Source organism: Thermobia domestica, chromosome 12, assembly GCF_964235325.1.
Source record: "Thermobia domestica chromosome 12, izTheDome1.hap1.1, whole genome shotgun sequence".
Taxonomy (NCBI): Eukaryota; Metazoa; Arthropoda; class Insecta; order Zygentoma; family Lepismatidae; genus Thermobia; species Thermobia domestica.
In genome coordinates, this window is record NC_137465.1 from 139884552 (window position 1) to 139904706 (window position 20155).

Here is a 20155-nt window from a genome sequence, read left to right on the forward strand (position 1 = left end):
GTAGTCTATAAATGACAAAACATATGCGGCTTAATTTGCTGTTTAGCTCAGTAATATGTGCATCCCATGTAAGCCTATTGCTTATTGTTACACCTAAAAATTTAGTGGATTTTGAATAGTCTACATCAGTTGAATTTATCACAATGGGTGGTACTGTTCGAGGTGTACATGAGTAATGAAAATTCAGTGCTTTTGTTTTCTTCGCATTTATCAGCAGTTGATTCTGAGCTGTCCATTTTATCAAACGCTCCACAGTTTGTTTTAATTTACTTTCTAGTTCAACTGTATTGTCCGCTGTTACAAGGACATTTACATCGTCAGCATATAGTACAACATGTTGGGGATACATATATTGAACAAGATCATTTATGTAAAATAAAAAAAGAATTGGCCCAAGAATTGAGCCTTGAGGAACACCAGCAGAGATAGTAGCAGTTGTGGATGAAAATGTGACTTGCTTATTGTTAATTATTTTTTGTATTTTTACTACTTGTTTTCTGTTTGTCAGGTACGAGCGAAACCATTCATGTACTACACCCCTAATACCATATTTCTGGAGTTTTGCCAGTAGAAGAGAATGTTGAACACTGTCGAATGCCTTGGAGAAATCAACAAATAAACCTACTCCATATTTTCCTTTATCAAGTACTGTAGAAACCTCTTTAATAAAGTTAAACAACGCTGTATCAATTGATTTTTTTTTTTTTTTTGGAAACCATGTTGAGAAGACGAGATTAGGTTATGGCAGGATATAAAATTTCTCAAGCGCGATAACATTAGTGATTCAAAAATCTTCGAGAAAACAGACAAAATAGAAACAGGCCTATAGTTTTGAACATCATAAGTATTTCCTTTTTTGTGCAAAGGTATAACTTTTGTAGTCTTCAATCTGTCGGGGAAAACGCATCGTTCATTTCCAGCCCATATTTTTGCTCGTTTTCTTAAACTCTTTCTATCATCACTGATAACTCTTCTTTATACCTAGATGTCAGGATAGTGCCATCTGTGAAACGTAAATTATTGATTTTTCCCTTCACCGATTGAGATGTCTTCACTCGTACCGTAAAATACCTTCAAAATGTTATAGTCACTGTAAAAAAATAAATCTGTGGGGAAAATACACCCTTGTCTGAAATTCTGGCATTCATTGAAAAATCTAACAATTCTCTCTCTATCTTTACATTTCCAGTGTTTTAATTATATGGTCCTTGTATCAATAATATCAGATAATGTGGAACCCCAATTTCATTATTTTCCACATGTTCTCCCAGTTAACACAGTCAAAAGCCTTTTTTAAATCAAGAAAGCAGATAAAAACGGGAATACAAAATTCTTTACCTTTCTCTATTATTTGTTTCAAGTTCAGTACCTTTTCTCGATCCTTTTCCTTCTTCGAAGATTGCTTGTTCCTTAAATATCAATGCCTGAATATCAACGGTTTCAGGTGTTGTTTTAAGAGTTATTAACGCATAAGTGATATTAAGTCATAGTTCGAATTGTCTTCAGTTTGTGAAGAGGCAATTGCTCTTGTTATGTTATTATTTTTTCTTAATACGGGCATGTAGACAAATGCAATCACGGCACCACCTTCTTAGTTGCCAAAACAGAGCATAATATTAAGGCTATTGTCAACCACGTATCTTGCCATCCTATTACGATGTACTGATATTACCAAATTTAGCTTACTGACAATTCTATCTATTTCATTATTTGACCATACAAAATATGAGAACACAAAGTAAAATTAAAGAGCAATGTATATATGTGTGTATTTCTTAACTTTGTTTTGAAATAAAACAGAATTGTCAATTCTATTTCACTCAACTAACGTCAGTTTCTGCTTCACGAAATCAAATCAAAGCTTAGTATTATTACATATTAACTCGTGTGAATATGATGTAAGATTGTAAAAACTTTTTTTCTTCGTTAATCTCTTTTTTGTCCTAAACCATTGCATTTTATAAGGCAGTAATTGTTATAAAAGGACGGAGTGAAGGAAGGCTATCTCATATTAACACTGAACACAAGTTTGGATGCATTTTTTTAAACATTTTTATTTTCGTCCTTTTTCTTCATGCTTATAAAGTTGCCGCCTAAATTAATCAATTCGATCTACGTTGGAACCTCAAACCTTTGTTCTTCAAGACAGAGGAAAATGGAATATTGTAGTGAAAAACCTAGAATTTGTGTAAGTTTGGTGAAAATCTTTTATGTTATGATTTTCTCTTATTATTAATTCCAGGAAGACTGAAGTAAGTAATATTCTGAAGAAACATTCTTCCTAACAAACTGAAAGGATTTACAACTAAAGGAAATATGGACTCAACTATTAACTGTGTGAGGTAAACCTTTTCTTCTGTTATTCATGAGGAATAAGTAACTAGGTTAGTTTAAGTATGATCTTTCTATATAGCACAGACATTCATAAAAGTCGAAGGAATATTGTAAAAATGTTCTAATATCTTACAGGCATTCATACATCCAAGCACTGCAGTTCTTAAATAATTGTCTATTGCATTGACCATAAATTGCAAAAAAATATATAAATTGCAAGAAGTTTGACTTTCGCAGATCTATATGCAAAAATCTGATAAGGAATAGAGCATTCTGATTCATCTCCATCATTCTTTCTTGTTCCTAAAGCGCGTGGCCGACCGCCGTTAAGAGAAGTGGTTACTAGATGAGTAATTCACAGGAGAGCCCTTGGATGGAACTGTCCTTCTTTTGGCTTTTGTCATTTGCACAGTGATGGTCTATTATGCTCTAGTTTGAATTAAGAATATCGTTCAATTTTCCCACTGTTGATTCTAAAATAATTCTTGGTCCTTCTGGAAGATAATGCCCTTGATTTGCAGATCAATGATCAATCTGGTGTAAAATTTCTATCGTTAAATTTTATCAATTAATCTATTGTTAAATATGAACTTTTTTTTTTTAAATTGGGAAATTTCGAGGAAAAAAACTTTGTTATTTTATGACTCTCAATATACATTACCTACAATGAACTTCAAACTTTAATACTTCCTGCTTTAAATACGACAATTATGATGGATGCAATGCTTCTAACCAATAATAATGGAATTGAGTGAAGAAAGATGATATTTCAACTTTCAGAATTATAAATAAATCTACTGATTCACTCCTTACTAGATTTATTAGGAATAGTATCTTGAAATTTTGTAGAAATAACATCTTATAGCCTAGATTGCAGACAAATCGGGAGTTTGTGATATCTGACTCCTAAGGGAAGAAAAGGGTTCTTAGAGGTTTTGTTCCTGTTCTTCAGATCAGGGTTTTGAATCAAGCTTTATATATATATATATATATATATATATATATATATATATATATATATATATATATATATATATATATATATATATATATATATATATATATATATATATATATATATATATATATATATATATATATATATATATATACAGTGGCGTATTTACGATTTTGTTTCGGGGGGGGCTTTGCTAACTTTCGGGGAGGGCTTTGCCTGAAAATGTGAAAATTCTGCAAGATATTTCATATACTTTACTATAGTAAGTAAGATTTCGGGGGGGGCTTAAGCCCGGAAGCCCCCCCCTAAATACGCCACTGTATATATATATATATATATATATATATATATATATATATATATATATATATATATATATATATATATATATATATAAAAGGAAAAATATTTCATATATATAGAATGAGAGTATATATTTCCTTAACAAAGAAGAAATTCTCCTGAGACGATGGAATTACTTGATAAAAGGGGGAAATTCCCCTATCCCCGTTGATTCGAACCCTGCTTCAGATCTCCGAAGCTACTAATGTAGAGTTTTCTGTAAATATTCCCTGTGTACCCTAGGGTGACAGTAAGATGAAGTTGTACGAAATGTCCCTTAACGAAGAAAACGAGGTGAGCATTCCTTATTCTAAATAAAAATATTTCCATCATTTACCTCACTCAATTTGACGAACATTCTGGATTTTAAAATTTTGTTATAATTGTAACCCTTCCAGTCCTTAATTTTATTTTATATTAAAAAAAAATCATCTCAAGGACAGTATATATCATATGCAATCTACAAAACTCATTCGATCTAGATCATACTTGGCATGAAGTTAGCTCTTAACTTGTTTAGTAAGCATGTGAAATATTTTCCTGCGCAAATCTCTGGTTCCCGAGTTATTAGCCATCAAATTTGGACTTTGAAAAGTTCACGAATGCCATTGAGAAGCAAGAATTATACAATGGAAAATACATTTTAAGTGTGAAGTAAAATGCAATTACGTACTCACAACAAATTACCGAAATGAAGGGTAATTTTTTCCTGCAATCGGGAAACTCATTACTAGTTATTAAAATAACAATGACATATGGAAGGCAAAAAGACACAATCTGTGTACTGCACACAAACTATTGCTTAGGCCACTCATTTGTTGAAAGAGTGATATGGAATAAATTATGTACGGTTCCCAACTAGAGAGTTTCATACGTAGTTCGATATTTTGGTCTGTGCTAGCCAGAAAATAATTCCATTATGGCTCCTATACTTGAAATATATACGAACTTCAACTCATTACTTTTAATGCAACCAAAGGTGTACCAAGCAGAAATAGAGGAATCGGTTTGTACTTAGTCCTACGAAGAGGAGGGGGGAGAGATCTTATGAATATACAAAGAATATCATGTACAATCTTTTTTTTTTTTTTTTTTTAATTAAAGGAACCACACTTCTCTTTAAGAGGCTCTCAGAATAGTGTGTGGAATTATTATAGCATTTTTGTTTGAAATAACGAAAGGACCACAAATCTTTTTAACCAGGGAAAGTCGCATTATTTTTATAACGTGAAAACTTGCAGCGGTATTTTTGACCGATTCCAATAAAAATATTTTAACACGCAGAAAATGTTCATTTTTGTTAAAAGAGTACACATTTAAAAAAAATTAAGATACTGATATGGAAGTATTTAATACCTAACACATCGTTCAATAAGTCCCGGGACTAACCCACAGATGGCGTTAGTAATATCAACTTGACTTCGTATTTCGAAAGAACTAACCTTCAAATGACACGTGTCTGATTTTCACGTCAATTGGACCATAAACAGCAAAGCTACTGTGGTGAAAGTGGTGCTACTTGTGCATTTGTGAAAAAAAGTACAAAAACGAATTTCGTGTGTTGATAAAACATTTCTATTTAATGCGAACAAATACCGTGCAAACTCAGCAATTAATTGTAAAATGTTATCCAGACTCTGCTCCGTCGAAAACAACCATTTGCCCCGCATGGATACAAATGATGCGGAACGCTCGGGTAGGCCAAATGAAGCAATCACTCCGGAAAATGTGAAACAAGTTTTGAAAATCGTGATGGATGACCGCAAAGGAATAGTTCGTGAGATTGCTGAGATGGTAAATATATCAATTGGAAGTACGTGTACGATTTTACACGAAAAGTTGGGCACGAAAAAAAGTCTTTTCCAAATGGGTGCCGCGTGTGCTCACAATTGAACATAAGCAACAACGAGTCGACGATTGAAAGAGCTGTTTGTCACTGTATACTCTCAGTAAACAGGATTTCTTGCGTCGGTATGTGACAATGGACGAAACATGGATCTACCATTTCACTCCGGAGTCGAAGCAGCAGTCAACTGAGTGTCGTGCAGCCGGTGAAATCCGTCCGAAGCGTCCAAAAACGCAACAGTCAGCTGGCAAAGTTATGGCGTCTGTTTTTTTTTAGATTTGCAAGGTATAATTTACATCGACTACCTTGAAAAGGGAAAATCTATCAATAGCGACTATTACATTGAGTTATTGGTGTTTTTGAAGGACGAAATCACAAAAAGCGACTTCACATGAAGAAGAAAAAATCATCTTTCATCAAGACAATGTACCGTGCCACAAGTCAATGAAAACAATGGCCAAATTGAACGAGTTGGGCTTCAATCTGCTTCTCCACTCACCATACTCTCCAGATCTAGCCCCCAGCGACTACTGGCTGTTTGCTGGACTCAAAAAAAGATGCTCCAGGGAAAAAGATTTGGCTCGAATGAGGAAGTAATCGCTGCAACTGAAGCTTATTTTGAGGACAAGAACAAATCGTTTTATAAGCATGTTATCGAAAAGTTAGAAAAGCGTTGGAATGATTGTATAGCTCTTGAAGGTGATTATGTCATGAATAAAACTGAATTTTGCGAAACAAATGTTGTTTTCTTAGTTAGTCCCGGGATTTATTGAACGATGTGTTATTTTGTCTTACGGAGAATATCTACGAAAGTTAAATTGTGATCTATTAGAAGCGATTCTGCGAAAGGTATGGACGTTTACCAGTTGTCGGTTGTTATATTACGTCCACTATTAAAAATGGGCTGGATCAGTCTTTCAACTACACTCCTGGCACTGTTATCAATTTGAAAGGGGCCATTTGGCTGCTTATCACTGTACAATCTCATGTTGAATGAGCAAAACATACGGTAGTCTGGTAGCACTAATAATTTCAAGCTATATTTTGCCGGCTTGTTTGTAATATATTGCCTAAACTTGCATTTCCCACGAAAGGCTTTCAAAGATTCGTCAATATTAGACATTCACTTGGTGAGTAGTTTGCCTTGCATCTTTCTACAAATCCGTGAAATAACTCTCTGATTGCCGCTAGGTTGTCCAAACTCTTCCTTTCTTCACAATTGTGATATCGTCAAAGTGTAATGCTCGAAACAGAAATTGAAACCTGTTCAGGGGCATGGTCACGTTGAACCTTTCTACTTCTGTCCCACTAACCCGTAGTCCCTCAGATTGGTATGGTTACGTTTCAAAAGAGCAGCCAAATAAAGAAGACTAATGAGAGCATTTAGCTCTGACAGATCTAGAACTTTAGCATTTCGTTTTCTAGAAAATTCTTTTCTGTGCCCATTATTCCAAATTTTGATATAGTGTACTATCTTCGCAAGAACATAATCTGGATAAAATAAGTTAAAGGATTCCAATGGAGTCTCAATATTTCGAACTTGATGAATGAGTCTCGGTAAATGTGTCACAAGTTTTACACAAGCAGGAAAAGACTGTACAACGTTGTGACGCGAGAACTCGCACTGGGTCGAAACGGCCCAAAACAAACAATACAGCTCTACTAATTGTCGTAGAGGTAGTGAACAATGTTCATTTGATAATGGGGTGGTAGTAGGGGTGTTCCGGATTCCGGAATTCCGGAATACTTCGGAATGAAAATCTTAATTCCGGAATCGGAATTAAAAATTTAGTTATTCCGGAATTCCGAAATCTCGGAATTCCGTAATTTCGGAATCTCGGAATTCCGTAATTTCGGAATCTCGGAATTCCGTAATTTCGGAATCTCGGAATTCTGTAATTTCGGAATCTCGGAATTCTGTAATTTCGGAATCTCGGAATTCCGTAATCTCGGAATTTCGGAATCCAGGAAGTTCATCTCTAAATTCCGGAATTTCGGAATTCCGAAAGTTCACCTCGAAATATCGGAATTCAGGAATCTCGGAATTCCGGAACTTTAGTCAGAAATTTCGGAATTTCCAAAACTCGGAATTCCGGAATCTCGAAACTTCAGCTAGAAATTTATGAATTCCAGAATATGAGGACTTCGGTTCAGCACTGCTGAATCTTTGAAATTCGAAATTCCCAATAACGGTACATCGATCCAGCATATCGGAATCTCGGAATGCTGAAATGTCAGCATCTGAAATCTTCAAGTAACATGATTATGAGATAGACATCAACACTCAGACAATGTAATGATGAAACTTACTCTTTTTTACTCATTGTTAGTGGCGGCAATACTCCGTCTTTCTGCAGAACGAAAAGAGCTGAGCAGAAGGACTCATTGAACAAAGTGTAAAGACTTCATTTACTGGTTCTTGTCTTGTTCTAATGTTCTATCCAAGGGCAGGCTCTAACATTTATACATCGTTGCTAGCTGGGTCACTAGTGCAATACGGATAGAGTATCGACCAGTTTCTTCCCTGCGTGGCTTCAAAATGACATATAGAAAATGAAAAACTTAGAAACAGGGTGAAGCCATAGATTGCGAGTTTCGTATTCATTACCTATATATTTACTTGCACACTTGAGCCGATATTCACCCTCGTACTCCTTAATGTTTAGAAGCCAGGTTCTGGATACGTAGCTGAAATGCTCGTTCTGCGCACGAAGAGATTTTAGATTTTAGAAAGGCATATGACTCGGTTAGGAGAGAAATATTATACAACGTTCTTACAGAACTTGGAATACCGAGAAAGCTAATTAGATTAATTAAGATATGTTTAAATGAATCCCAAAGTAAAGTCCGGGTAGGAAAATTTTTGTCCACGAGCTTTTACGTCGAAATTGGCCTGAAACAAGGAGATGCGTTGTCGCCATTATTATTTAACTTTGCTCTGGAATACGCTATAAGGAAAATCAAAGATAGCAACCAGAGCCTACAGTTGAACGGTATTCACCAGGTTATGGCTTATGCTGATGATGTAAATTTAATAGAGGATGATAAGAGAACAATAGAAAGAAATGCAGAGATCTTATTAAACGCTTACAGGGACATGGATTTAGAAGTAAATGCAGAGAAAACTAAATACATGGAAGTGTGTCGGGACCGTAATATGGAAAATTGTGGATGCGTTAAAATATTAAATAATACTTTTGATAAAGTGGATAGTTTCAAATATCTAGGATCAATATTAACGGAGGAAAATCATATTCACGAAGACATTAAATGTCGACTAAAAGCAGGGAATTCGTGTTACTATTCGGCGCAAAATCTGTTGTCCTCGCGAATTCTGTCGAGGAATTTGAAGCTTAAAATATATAAATCGATAATCATCCCTGTTGTTCTGTATGGTTGCGAAACATGGTCGCTTACACTGAGGGAAGAACATAGATTGAAAGTATTTGAGAACAATATCGTGAGACGAATATTCGGACCCAAGAGGAATGGGAATGGGGAATGGCGGAAACTTCATAACGAGGAACTACATAATTTATATGGTTTACACAACATTGTTAGGGTCGTCAAGTTTAGGAGGCTTAGGTGGGCGTGTCATGTAGCTAGAATGGAAGAAAGTAGAAACGCTTTCAAAGTCTTGACAGGAACACCAATCGGAAAACGACCATTAGGAAGACCTAGGCGCAGATGGGAGGACAATATTAAGATGGATCTCGCAGAGATTGGAATACAAAGTAGAAACTGGATGCAGTTAGCTAAGGATAGAAGTCAGTGGAGAGCTTTTGTGAACGCGGCATTGAACCTCCGGGTTCCATAGGCCATAGAGTTAGTTAGTTTAGCCATATGTGTACCAAGTTTGGTTGAAATTGCTTCAGGTGTTCCAGAATTATGCTGGAACAAACGTACATCCATTTTTATAAGACAAAGCATCTAGCTCTTCTCCCTCATAGTTTTCTTAGTTTTTATTTTCTTGTATTAGGAAAACAACTTTTCAACGAAAACATGTGGTTCGGAGCTCACATACGTAGTCGGTCCGGTAACTAGCTGATAGCAAATAGTTTTTCATAACGTAGGTTTTGCATAATGCTATACCATAATTATGTAATTTTTGTAGATAGCATGGCACAAAAATTAATTCAATTATACCATGATACCTTTTTTAATACACAAAATGAAAACTTTCCTTTTTGTCAAATGTATTTTGCGTTAATATAAAGAAGAAATAAAAATATGATAGATCTGAACTACGGAAGATTGGAAATACAATGTAATATGTATTTGTAATAACTGTATTTAATATTTGTAAAAGCAGTGGAAAAATATACAATCAATCTAGCTTTCAACATAAAGTAATAATGAAATGCCATATCAATAGAATGTTAATCCTCTCAAATTTCTTTAATTTAAATTAAACCTATAATTTTAGTTTCTACCGTATTTTTTTCTGTCAGAGCTTTATATAATAGCGGATTCTTACTCTTATAAGTTAGGCTACCTGTTCATAAGATCAATAAAATAAACAAACAAAAAATACCTTATTATGTTTAAAGATGTTGGTTAATGCAATATAAATTTCATATAAATTTTCATAGATTAGAATATACATTATTACAATTAATTTACAAAAACTAAAAAAATACACATTACCTCAAATCCAATACTATCATTGTACAACATTTTAATAGAACAACCTTTATTTCGTCGGACTCTGATGTATAAAATCAGTTCTTCGATCCCGACTCGTGAGAGGATAGTTATGTTGGCGAAAATTTTCAAAAGAATAAATGTTTTAAAAATTAGAAATAATATCCTATATATTTGATGGATGCCATTAAACCTGATTGTATCTGTAAATTATTTCTACTACAAAATGTTACTTTTGAAAATTCTTTTATCCTTTCATAGCGTTTTCAGTCTGGTTAGTTTTACTAGGACATATGTAAAAGGCAGAATGGAAATGTACATTAACTACAAATTAAAATAAAAAGTACTTATCATGATGAAACATAAGGAAATGTTATACAAATAACATACTAACAATATATATTACGCATATTTAATACGTAACACTAGAAAACTAAGAAAATGTTATGCTGTACAAACATTTTAAATACGAAATATTATGAAACTTAAGAAATATATTAATTGAAATATTATATTGAAATAATGTATTAACATTATGAAATCAAAGGGAATGTTATTTGAATAATATACAGATACATCTATGCAGTGATAATGACACTGGTAACTATGCCCTTCTCGATAGCTTAAATTTACCGTACCTTTGAAAATAAGAAAAAGCAGATACAGAGACCGACAGAAGTATTGGAATAATATAATTAATACTTTATTTACATTGTATGAATTATAAACAACATACATCATATTTGCTTAGTAGTGTTGAATTTGTAAACATGTAAACGTTACCATTATGTGTCTCCGAAACTATATTTAAAATATCATAATGCATGTATTTAGCACACAATATATAGAGTCTACTATATTTCTCCTGCGGTCTCACTTATAGGACGACATAACGTCTCCAAACGAGTAGACAGGTGACTGGATGCATGTTTTATGCCCCCACCACACAGTCGTTGATTTCATACTGTGCCTCGCAACAGCAGCTCGCAATTGTAGTGTAAAGCTAAGCATTCACAAGTGGCATGGGGTGTAAAGGTAAGGAGACAACAGTCGAAGAGAGAAATGTTGTAATTAATCTGTACAAGCAACACAAACCCCTCTCCGAAATTGATAGTACAGTCAACAGAAGCAAAATCATGGTGTTCTCCATCATTCAGCGCTTCAAACAGACTAATAGTGTTGTGAATAAGCCGAGATACGCCGCTCCTTCTAAACTTACTACTAGAGACAGGAGCCAAACAAGCAGAATCCGGCATCTGAGATTAGAGGAAGCCTTGAACAATATTCTGGCACTGTGATGCACACAGGAACAGTTGGACTGGTTTTACATAGTGCCGGTTACAATGCCAGTTTTCCTACGAGGAAACCGTATGTCAATTGTGTGAATCAGAAAAAGAGTCTAAAATTTGTTAACCTGTATAGGGGAAGCCAACAGAATTCTGGGATCACGTTCTCTGGTCGGATAAAAACAAATTCTGCTTATACAAGGGTGATGGACGTGTTACAGTGTGAAGGCTATCAAATACAGCTAAGAACATGGTAGCTACAGTGAAACATGGAGGCAACAGTGTGATGGTATGGGGATGTATGTCTTCATCAGGCGTTGGGGAACTGGTGCTTATAGATGGAATCATGGAAAAGTTTGAATTCAAGAGAATTTTTGAAAACAATCTTAAGAGGAATGCACAGAAGCTAGAACTGGGAAATGGTTATTACTTCCATCACGACAATGATCCAAAGTACACTGCGGAAATTATGAGGCTTTGGATGGTGTATAACACTCCTCACACTTTGAAGATACCGACCAAATCACCAGATTTAAATCCTACAGAGAATATCTGGAACGAGCTCGAAGATCGTGTTAGGAAACCTCACATTAGAAGTAAGGACCATCTGAAAGAACTTCTTCAGAGTGGAGAAATATGAACTCTGCAGCCAGCACAAAAAAGTACAGTCATGTTAAAAAATTATCGTAGTAATCCATAGAAAGGGGAACATAACTAATTACTAGCTGTTCTCTGTTGAATGCTGATATCCAGATGTAAACAAACTATTTTCATCCTTTCTGGTAGTGGAAATAAGTATCCGATGCTTTTCATGAGTTTATATATTTAGTAGAAGACTCAAATTTATTTTGTAGCAGTAGTAATTTTGTCTACTTTCTTTGCATACCTATAAAAATGATAAATCTAGTAAACATGTTTATGTTAGAATAATTATGTTGGACTCTGTACTTCGTGTTGATTTATGAATCCCCTGTTAACTAAGCCAGAGATGTGAAACAATGAGAAAATTTAGCTTATATTCAATAGTATTTTAAAATGTTTTTGGGACAATAGCTTTGTTCATGGACAGAAATATTTACTGCCCAGCATGCTCATCGGTAAGATTATTTGTGTACACAAATATTTTCTCGCTAATTTTGTTAATCTTGAAAGATGGTGGGAATGATTATTCCACCAAAGTAGTGGCTCTTCCTCCCAATCTGCATCCCTAAGGCTTAGGTACAGGTTCAATTATTCTATGTGACTGCCTTCTTTATCCTGTCACCAAATGTCCTTCGTTTTAGGCAACTGTCTAATCTTTTAGTACCAACATTCCCTCGATTATCTTTTCTAGGATTTCCTGCTGGAATAAGTCTCAACTTATACAGTACTCTACCTTTTGTTATCTCAATATTTTTACCCAAATTATCTTCTTTAAACCTGAAATCTAAGAAAGCACAAATTTTCTACAGAATTCTGCTTCTTTCATCCTTCTCGAATCGCGATTTCAGAAGAGACAAAATTTCCATTTTCATGCTTCTTTCATCTTCTTTGAGGCTGCTTCTAAGATCTGTTCACTATCTCCCTCTTCAGTCAAAAAGTCATAGAATGAAAGATGTGTTTCCTGCGTACTTGCTTCATCTTGTTATGATATATCGTCTATCAGTTGAGATTCTTCGACTTGAAAATCTTTTGAAATTTGTTCATATGATGGCCATATGTCCGACGCTGTAACAGATGTTTCTGCTGACATACTGTCACAGAGCATTTGTAAGGACGATAATAGTTAATAATTCTAATTAATAATCATAGTTAATAATTCTGTTTCTTCGTTCTGAAGGATAAGATTTTTATATATTGTTTGAGACAGAACTTTTGCTATTTCTTCTTCGCGTGTTACAACTACCAGCCTCAAAAGGAAAGTAAACAATCATATTGTTGGCGTGCATGACGGAAGTATTTTACGCAGAAGGCCTAATGCATCTTACTCTTCTTGCAGCGCATGTCTCGTTTTCCTGCTTTGACTCATAATTTGTCTGTTTCCGAAGGTCCCTGTAGCTCAAGGGCTTTGTTTACTCTAATATTCAAAGTATGGCCGAAACAACTCAAATGTTGGAAATCGCTCCAGTCAACAATGGCCTTTACAATATTGGCACTACTGTTGTTACATAACGAACATTTTCAGTTGGTATTTCCCACATATCTATACTAAAATATAAAGCCTCTCACAGATTTGATTTCGGAAAATCGGAATTCCGGAACTTCATCGCAAATATCGGAATTTCGGAATTCCGGAATCTCGAAACAAGATCTGAAATTTCGGAAGATCGGAATTCCGGAATCCAGAACACGATACTAAATTTCGGAATCTCGGAATTCCGGAATTTTCAAAATCTCGGAATTCCGGAATTTTCGGAATCTCGGAATTCCGGAATTTTCGGAATCTCGGAATTCCGGGATCTCGGAATTTCGAAATTCCGGAATTCCGATATTCCGAAAATTCCGGAATTCCGAGATTCCGAAAATTCCGAAATTCCGAGATTCCGAAAAACGGAATTCCGAAAAATTCCGGAATTATCGACATTCCGAATTCCGGAATTGAAATCTCAATTCCGAACACCCCTAGGTGGTAGGGAATGGTGCAAAAAACAAAATCACGGCTGGCCATGAATCTGTGTCACGTTTCCGATTAGTGATACCAACTTAAACACACCTTCTGTCTTTTTCCCGCTATGCGAGTCTTTGCGGGTTGAAAGAGATGGATGGGTAGGATTTCTTGAAGAAAACTAGACTTCTAAAGTTAAGTAATTTTACTGTACTGTACACTCAACGGAAATAGGTCTAGTAATGTTGTTTGCAAAATATCACTTTCTCATATAAGTAGTTGTCGAATGTCTGAACGACATCGAATGATTATGTTATAGATTCAATCATTCAATTCTAATAAACAATCCTAATTGCAATTATAATGCTTCTATCGCCGCATTATACTAGTTAATCAGTTTTCATGTGTAAAGGAAATAAGTGGGTTGTACATATTTTCCTAGCATTGTTAAAAATGGAAAAATACCATTTTCCCAAAATTTCTTTTTCTTTTTTTTTTTTTTTTTCGATCCTTTACAGCACTAATCACCAATATATTTTTTCCCCTCGAGATCGTGGCACATTGTCCGCAACTGGTATAGGTGTTGGCCGAAGGAGTAATCCGATAAGGGTCGGCAAAAGATAAGACTATAATTGGACTCTTTTAATTAAACTTCATAAAAATTAAATATTTTGATTTTTCCATTCTATTGGTAGTTAATTCCTGTTTTGTGCAAAGACTATACTGAAATTATGATTAGTAATGTACAAATCGCAATTGTATTTGAAAGAACAGGGATCCAAACTGGACTGGCTACCAACTGGAATATCATTTGCAGATCCTAATGAGACGACCTCTCTGTCTTAAGCGGACAAAACGCACAGAATTTTTAATTCAGTACCTGGAAAAGGAAAGAATTTGAACTCTTAGATTTATTTAGGCCATTCCTTCCTATATTTGAAAATATAATGAAAATATTTGTTTGTCTTTGCTATCCTGTAATCCTGCTCACGATTCGAGCTTGAAACTCGACTTTATTTTATAATGAAAAGACTGTTAGGTAAGGATAAATATTAGTTTTATTTGAAACCTGACACGCTATATGAAACCAAGACTTTAACAGTCTAGCTCTGTTCCACTTACTTTTTAATTATAATGAAGTCATCATTTAACGAACTGGAGCGAAAGGGTGTCCATAAAATCTGAAATCTGTTAAATCGCAAATTATGTTATTAAGAATATTAGGTTAGTGCGAATGAAAATTCCACTTTGACGTCTGGTTAGAAACTCTCCTCAGAAATATAACACAGGCGTAATGTTACAAACTGAGTGCACATCCAAGATTACCCAAACAAACAGAATATAGTGTGTTGAGCAGGGTCGTATGAAACTGAACCATGGAGAATACATAATTACGAGTGATTTTTCTGTTCGAGTTTAAATTGAGATATTCTGCACACCAAGCCGCAGAAAACATTAACAATGCAGGAGTAGCGAATGAACGTATTATTCACTGTTGGTTTGTCAAATTTTGTTCGGTGATACAGCACTGCAGAATGAGCCCCGTGGGCACAAACCAACAACGGATCCTCAGAAAAACCATGGAAGCAGACCCTCGGAAAAGTGTCCATGTCGTTGCAGACGACTCAGGCATATACCATACCATTGCTGTTCGGCGGCTCCATGCAATAAGTAAGGTGAAAAAGTTGCACTCATGGATATCACATTAGTTCACATCTGTCAACAAGAATCGCGTCTGAAGGTGTACAGGTTTCTGAGCAAAAAATCACCGGGGGTTTCCTGCATCGAATTTTCATTCCGGATGAAAATGTTTGAAGTGTAAGCTTTGTATATATACACACTTTCAATTATTTAGAATCAGTATTAACAGATGAAAACCATTCACGAAGAAATTAAATGTCAACTAAAAGCAGGGAATTCGTATTATTCTTCAGTTTAAAATCTTTTGTCGTAGCATGGTTTTGTCTAAAGTCTTTCGTATGGTTGCGAAACATGGTTGCTTACCCTAGGGAAGAACATACACTGAAAGTATTTGAGAACAACATCCTGAGACGAATATTCGGACCCAAGATGAATGGGAATGGTGAATGGCGGAAACTTCATAATGAGGAAATACATAATTTATATCGTTTACCAAACATTGTTAGGGTCATCAAGTCTAGGGTTTAGTTGGGCAAGTCATGTGGCCAGAATGGAAGAAAGTAGGGCCGCTTTCAAAGTTTTAACTGGAAGTTCAATCGGAAAACAACCATTAGGAAGACCTAGGCGCAGTTGGGAGGACAATATTAAGATGGATCTCGCATATTAAGAAATAGGAATACAAAGTAGAAACTGGATCCAGTTGGCTAGGGATAGAAGTCAGTGGAGAGCTTTTGTGAACACGGCATTGGACCTCCAGGTCTCATAGGCCGTAGAGTTAATTATGCGGTTTATAGTATTTAAGATAGAAAACTGCTTAAATCATAAGTGTTATTTCTGAAGAAATGTGTTTGGAAGAAGAAAATAAATTTTATCTTGAATTGATTGATTAAATTAATACTTGGATGCAAAGCAGAACATAGCGAGAAGAGGTGGCGCTGTCAAGAATAAGTGTTGGGGAGCTTTGCTCTCGCTATTTTCTTAAAAAATTTTACTGTTTACGATTTTTACGTTTGACACTTTAAATGTTTGATACAATTTTCATGCACTATGTTACATTTTCCACGAGTACATGCGCCGCTTCTCCCTTTTACATACAGTGACAGTGTGAAAAACATTTTTAGTTAAAACAGTCAATTTCGGCCATCTTGGCACGTGCCATTTTCGTACATATATTTATTTAAGACAATTTTTAGAGACACAGCCGACCAGGTGGATAGAGCTACGGCTTATAAATATAATAATGCCTCGCAAGCGGTTCAAGGCAAGACAAGAACACCCTAATTGAGTCGTTTGTGTACTACGTCTAATATTATTCGTTATTTGGTGTATTACATGATTACTTTAACTTATTAGCTTTACGCATACCAAAAATATTTAATTACCTAATATTGAGCTTCTTTATGTGTATTATTTTCTAGATGCCATAACAAAATTGAATCAAAAGTTGAAAATATACGAGAAATTTTCACAGATTCCTCTGAATCTGCAGTGGGATGGATCTCACCGTCTGGTTTGCACTGCCTTTCTTGTCAAATATGTAAGTATTTCCTTTAATTAATACAGTTGTCTAGCTCCTTTTCTGAATTCTTTCTGCAGATACTATCTATATGTACTTTCACAATAGGCAACCTTCTTTTTTTTTCGATTAAAATTTATGATTATAAGACATGTATAATCAGGCTAGATAGCATCTACTGAGGGTATCACTGGTGAGCCCCTTGGTAGCCAACACGTTAAATACAGAAAAAATTTTACAGATGTAAATATTAAATATTCGTAAATAAATATTCGATAAGGGAAACATGAAACATATGTCGTACGCTCAGAATAACATCATAACTAAAATGTCAGTTTTACAGAGAAAAAGTGCTTGCATCTAAAGAAACTTATCTTTTCTGCTGTTTATTTTGGGAATTGTAACTATATATCAATATGTATAGTATTAATGACTCTAAAGAAAACCTTTTTTTTTAAATACACACAAATTACAATTATTTCACATTAAAATTGATAACAATTTAAAAACTATTTTTAGTTACGACACTTTTATCCTAGTGTGAGTAATAATTGTTAGTTTCTATGGATTACACTAATAGTTTTCCTAATATCTCTAATCACAGACTGGAAATGTATATATTCTTTCAAAGCACTGACAAGTTTGAACATCATTATATTGTGTTACTTATTTAACGAAAATCGTTTTCATCGACAGGCGTTGGCATTTATGACCAAGACAAATGGCTAGCGATAGAAGATTTCTTATGTGGAGACGAATCTAAAAATGGATGGTTCAAGGTAAGAAACCTTGAGCTTGCAAAATCTCTGGAAATTTTGATATACAGGGGTAGACAAAAAATCTAAAAACACTTCATACAGGACATGTAAGTTTGACCCTCCATTGTACAACACGTGTTGCGGTTGCCGATCGTCTTTTTGTTTTCAATGTGGCATGTGGCCCTTCCTCTTCCGTCAGTAGTGAGCAGTTCACCTGTGAGTGTCGTGGTGTGAAAGTGGTGCGGTAAAATTGGCGACCTCACAGACTTCCAAAGAGGCATGATCGTTGGTGCCCGTCTGGTTGGAGCTTCAGTGGCAACAGTGGAGAACATTGTGGGGTTATCGAAAGGCACTGTGTCCAATGTCACGAGGGTATACACAATTCATGGGTAAACGACGTCTGCAAAGCATAACAGTGGTCGAAAGACAATCCTGTCAGACAGGGACCGGAGGGCATTAAAACGGATTATAGCAGCTAAAAAGAAGACCACTGCAATGAAAATTACGTCTGAACTCAATTCCGGCCTACAGAACCCGGTTTCATCGAAAACAGTACGACGGGAACTTCATAAAATGTAAATTCATGGCAGGGCCGCTATCGCCAAATCCCTGGTCACAGCAGTAAATGCGAAGAGGCGTATCCACTGGTTCAAGGACCACAGGGCGTGGACCCATGAGCAGTGGAAACACGTAATGTGGTCCGATGAATCGACCTTCACCTTGTTCCCAACCATGGGCGGCGATTAGGGGGGCAAGATGGGGCAGTTGCCCCCCACTTTTTTGAAGAGACGCCCTAATTTATATAATTTCATTTGGAAATGTAAACAGGGTGTCCACACAATTTGGAGAAAGGATCTCTGACTTTTCCCTGATTTTCCATGACGAAAGTTCCAGATTTCCCTGACCCCTGAATAACTTAAAAATATAGAAAAAAGAAAGAAACTCAAGCCTCCACACTCCCCATAGTTGGCCTTGTTCTCTTCCGCTTGTTTCTTTCTTTTTTTCAATTTCTTTCTAAAGGAATGTAAATTTACAAACATATGCATTAGGCCTACATATTACACAAAATGTAAAGTTACAAACGGAAGTGTGCAGTATACAGAGTACTTAAGATATGAAAAAATACACATTATATGCTTACACATTATAATACCAATTACACAGCATTATAATATTGCCTATAGTAATAAACAGTTCATACATGATTTTACTGATTATTAAAAAAAATACACACAGACACACATACTTTTGCTGGGACAGTTGTTAAATGCAACACATTTAGAAATTTGTTTTCATCCTTTCTCGCATAGTTTTCTTCTCATTGATATGAATATCCTTCTTGTTGTCTCCGCAGTTTAATTTTTTCTTCTTTCTCCAGCTCCTTTAGTTGTTGCTGAATCTTCCGTTTCTCTCTCCTCTTCTCGTCACCAGCATTTATTTCTCTTTTCTTTTCCAGATACACATGGTATTGTCTCATTGAACTTCTCACTGAATTTATCATACCTCTTGTAATTATTAATCCTGATGATCCACCTATTCTCATCACAGAATCATATATGATCCATTGAGCCACCAGAGATTCTTCTTGTAAGTTGTCAACAACGAGAATTTTATTTATTGTGAAACCACTTTCAAAAAATGCGTTTCCGTGAAAGAAGATAAAACATAATTCCATAACTGAATATAAGTCAACGAAGTTCTTCCCATTTCCTAAGACTAAGTAAAAAACTCATCAAGTCCAATACAATCTCTATCATTGGCTATGAATTCATTCGAGTGTTCTTTAAATTCTTCATTCTGAGCTTTTACTGTGAGCTGGAGATAATATTTCTTCGTGTTCCCAGCCACTTGTTCAGATATCCTCTTGGCACCATGCAATTCTTCTAGAACAGCGTCTACTCTTTTGAGCAAATATGCCAGGATGCAGTTAGATATGTGTTTTTCGCAGAAAATTAGTTTCAACAACTATATCAGAGAACACTACGTTTTGCATCCAGTAACAGTAAAGAAGTCAACCCTTTTTCATAAATTCAGTAATTGAACATCGGACCTAAATCGATTTTTCCCTGACCAATCTGCCATCTCCCTGACTTCACCTGACACATTTTACTTCCCTGACCTTTCACTGACTTTCACTTATTTACAAGAATGTGGACACCCTGGTAAAGGTTTTGTATGTGTTACTGGTTCATACAAAAAAAAAAAAAAAAAAAAATGGTGCCATATAATATTTGCCGTTGCGTGAG

General features: G+C 35.3%; 1 protein-coding gene across 2 annotated transcripts in view; it reads left to right on the forward strand.

Moving 5' to 3' along the window:
• Nucleotides 1-20155, forward strand: part of LOC145666685 (protein FAM169B-like) — a 103530-nt gene that overhangs the window by 62010 nt on the left and 21365 nt on the right. For both annotated transcript variants that reach the window (XM_081734163.1, XM_081734164.1), the window contains exons 2-4: nucleotides 2243-2342; nucleotides 17054-17172; nucleotides 17848-17930. In XM_081734163.1, coding sequence (XP_081590289.1) covers nucleotides 2317-2342; nucleotides 17054-17172; nucleotides 17848-17930 — 228 coding nt within the window. In that variant the 5' untranslated portion in view covers nucleotides 2243-2316. The remainder of the gene's footprint in view (nucleotides 1-2242; nucleotides 2343-17053; nucleotides 17173-17847; nucleotides 17931-20155) is intronic.